Below are 3,720 nucleotides of genomic sequence, written 5' to 3' on the forward strand. Positions count from 1 at the left end.
CAGGATGAAAACGGGTGTTTATTACGTCATCCTGAACTCCGTTTTTGAAGTTTCTCAAAAGAAAGACTAGCATCTAAGTAATCAGTTCAGAATTGAGTATACCTAATGGGGCAGTTAGAGAACGTTCAAGGATAATTCTGACTCCCGTGGTTTTTGCCTGATGCATAGACTTTATGTCTCACTCCCACATAAGTTGCAACCACACTGTAGTAACATCCTCCAGAGGAGTTTTGGGGACCACTGGCTGGACGCACCTGGGCCTTCCAAGCGCTGACGTCCCAGGACCTACCCCTGACTCCACCCCCTTGTCTCCGGGCTGTAGGACTATAGGGTCAACATCTTCCTACGGCAGCAGTGGAACGATCCCCGGCTGGCCTACAATGAGTACCCGGATGACTCTCTGGACCTGGACCCGTCCATGCTGGATTCTATCTGGAAACCTGACCTGTTTTTTGCCAACGAGAAGGGGGCGCACTTCCATGAGATCACCACAGACAACAAACTGCTGAGGATCTCCCGGAACGGGAATGTCCTCTACAGCATCAGGTGAGCTCCATACAGGTTCCTCCCCTCCATCCTCAGAAAGCACCTTGCCTTCTGGGAGCAGACACGAAGAGGGAGGCCAAACAGAGGTGAACGGGCCCTGGCAACACCACACCTTTGCCGAACAGACAGAGCCAGCTCTGTACTTAACACTTAGCAAGTAAGACTAAAATTCCACGAGAAGTCCTAGGAGTAGGTGCTCCATTCTAACCAGGGAGGTCAAGGAAGCATCCGGAAGAAGGCGGGGTTCTAGTCAGGTCCCTAAGTTTCCCCAAAATTTCAATCAAACACGATGGAAAAGGCGTGTTGACAACCAATGGCAGGCGTGTTCAGCTCCACAAAACAAATGAGTTCCAAGGTCTGCCGTACAGCGTGGTGAGGAGAGTTAACAGCGCTGTACTGTGCCCTTCAAAGTNTGAGTCGAGGGCTTAGTAAGCGCAACAGCATTTAGCTTTCAGCCTTCACACCAATTACACTGGCCTCTCGCGAGCTGCTTTCCCACCGCTGCTCACCAACCAGGGAGGGGGAGAAGCCGGGGCCAGCAAGTTGTTTGTGCGGCAGCTGCTGGGAGGCAAGTTGTTTGTGCGGCAGCTGCTGGGAGGAGCGGGGCTGCCAGGAGGGGTCAGGCTGCCTGAGGACACTGAGATGCTTTCTCCAGGTCTCTGCTCTCACTTTCCATTAGTCATTTCATAAGGAGACCCTACAGTTTTTGTTTTTCTTCTTTTAGGGGATGTGCATTTATATATATATTACCATCGACATGCATTACTTCTGTCATAAGAAACAATATTTTTTAAATATAAGTTAACAAAATGCAAACGTAATAATGTCCTTCCCTTGTTCACATGCTTCGAAGACGCCACCTTGCTCCCAGGATGAAGTCCCAATTCTGCAGGACAGCTCACGAGGCCCTGCGTGCTCCCTCTCACTCCTCCCCTTACTCATTTACTTGTGTTCTTTCCAAAGTGCTTTGTCCCTAGACCTTCACATATGCAGTTCCCACCGCCCAGAATGCTTTTCCTCTCTGGCTCAACCATATTTGGTCTCATCCTAAATATCCCATCTTCCTGGAAACTTCCCTGGCCCCCACCACTATCCCCACCCCAAGCCTGCTTCCATATCTCCCTAACACCCTGCTATCAGTCCCTACCAGAGCCCCCACCTCAGTGTGGTGTAAACATCACACTGTGGGCTCTGTGACTGCATAAATATGTCTTTCTTGTTCTCAGCATCTTCTCCAGTGCCTACAACAGTGCCTGGCACTTACTAGAAGTTCCATTAAATATTGTTGAAAAGGTAAAACTAATAACAGTTAGCTATTAGATTTGGAAGGGTTCTTAGAGACAACCTAGCTTAACTCCTTCTTTGAACAGTGAGGCCCCGAGAAGAAAATCAGGTTCTAATCCCAAGTCCTTCAGTGAATTGCTATGTGACCTTAGAAAATGCCTTCCCTCTCTGAGTCAGTCTCTCCAGCTATAAAATGACGAAAGCTCTTCCTGTTCCAGCTTTTTCTGGCTTTGCCCCTGCCCTCCCTCCCCCGGGTATTAGGGTAGCTCCTAGGTGGACTGACTGGGTGAGTAGGTGGGATGGTGCAGGAGAAACATAAACTCAAGTTCATCCTCTCAAACTTTTTCCAACCAAGGTAAGGAGGTAAGACACACGCATTGAGGGAGTGTTAGATTAAATGTTTCTGGTGATTCTGTTTTGCTAGGAGATCAGAAAAGAAAGGGATCAGGGAAGCCTGACAGCATCCAGGCTCCTGCAGGGGATAAGGCTTAGCTGAGCAGGTGGAATTTACCCAGGCTGTGAGGGTGACAGAGGGTACCCTGCACGCAGTACCGTGGGACATGATGAACAAGTGGTCATGGAGCGCTGGACAGACATGGATTCAGACCCCAGCTCTGCCGCTCACTAGCCCTGGGCCTTGGACAAGTCATCAACCCTTCCGAGCCTCAGTTTCCTTACCCTCACTATGGGAACCTGAATGTTTAGCTTGCAGGGGTTTTGTGAGGATTAAATGTACATGGATGTGACAGTATCTAGAACAGCGCCTGGTGCCTAACAGACCATTTTAAGAAATGCTACTTTATTTCCTTCGTCGCAGCCATATAAACAGGTTTGACATGTCAATGGCAAGAACATTAAAAGTACAGCTGAAAGCTTCTTTACCCAACTATTCATAGTGTGTTTACCCTGCCATCACTTGCCCAGTGCCTACACACACACACACACACACACACACACACACACACACATATACACATACACACACACACACAAACACACACACTTCATATAAAATCCAAGGGAGAGGGCTGGCCCAGTGGCTCAGTTGGTTAAGAGTTAGCTTAAGAGTGCAACACGGTCGCCGGTTCGATTCCCACATGGGCCAGTGAGCTGTGCCTGAGCTGAGCTGCCGCTGAGCTGCCAATGGTTCAGCTGGCGAGAGCACATGCTCCTAACAACAAGGTTGCCAGTTCAACTCCCGCATGGGATGGTGGGCTATGCCCACCCACAACTAAGATTGAACACAGCACCTTGAGCTTAGAGGCCATGAGCTGCTGACGGGAAGCCAGAAGGCGACTGGTGCCCTCCACAACAAAGATTGAAGAGCAACAGCTTGGCTGGTCCCCTTCCCAATTCCCCAACACTGTTCCCCCTCACACACCCCTGCAATTCCCTAATTAAAATTAAAAAATCCAAAGGAGAAAGAGAAGCTGTTTCTACACCCCCGATCTGATGGGGCCAGACTGGGAGCTGTCCATTACTGACAGCAAGAAAAACCAAGAACCGACACCCAGGTCTGACCTGAATCCCTCCCTCCACTACGGGCCTTACAAGACCAGACGTAAGATGATGAGACCAAATGTCATTTTTCTATGGGGCTGGAGGGAGATTCTTCAATTAAGTGATAAACCATTTCTATAAAATACCTTGGAACATTTATGAAGCTGCTGATAACTTCTGTAGGCAAACAGAATGAGGCATGTGCTGTGGGAGGAACTGGCAGGGGTGACGGTGAGGGTGAGGAGAGGGGTGCTTTGTTTTACTTTACCCCTGCTGAGGCAGATTAGGACTGATTAGGATGTAGAAGCAGCAAGCACCCCAAAGGAAATACAGCATGATCTCATTTACCCGGCACCCTTGGGAGAGAGTGGCAGCAGGTGCTTACGAATG

General features: G+C 49.3%; 1 protein-coding gene across 2 annotated transcripts in view; it reads left to right on the plus strand.

Annotated features, from left to right (window-relative positions):
* GLRA1 (glycine receptor alpha 1) overlaps window positions 1-3,720 on the plus strand; it is an 85,406-nt gene that overhangs the window by 51,964 nt on the left and 29,722 nt on the right. For both annotated transcript variants that reach the window (XM_019627236.1, XM_019627238.1), the window contains exon 4: window positions 323-546. In XM_019627236.1, the coding sequence (XP_019482781.1) occupies window positions 323-546 (224 nt within the window). The remainder of the gene's footprint in view (window positions 1-322; window positions 547-3,720) is intronic.

Source organism: Hipposideros armiger, unplaced genomic scaffold (assembly GCF_001890085.2).
Source record: "Hipposideros armiger isolate ML-2016 unplaced genomic scaffold, ASM189008v1 scaffold_725, whole genome shotgun sequence".
NCBI lineage: Eukaryota > Metazoa > Chordata > Mammalia > Chiroptera > Hipposideridae > Hipposideros > Hipposideros armiger.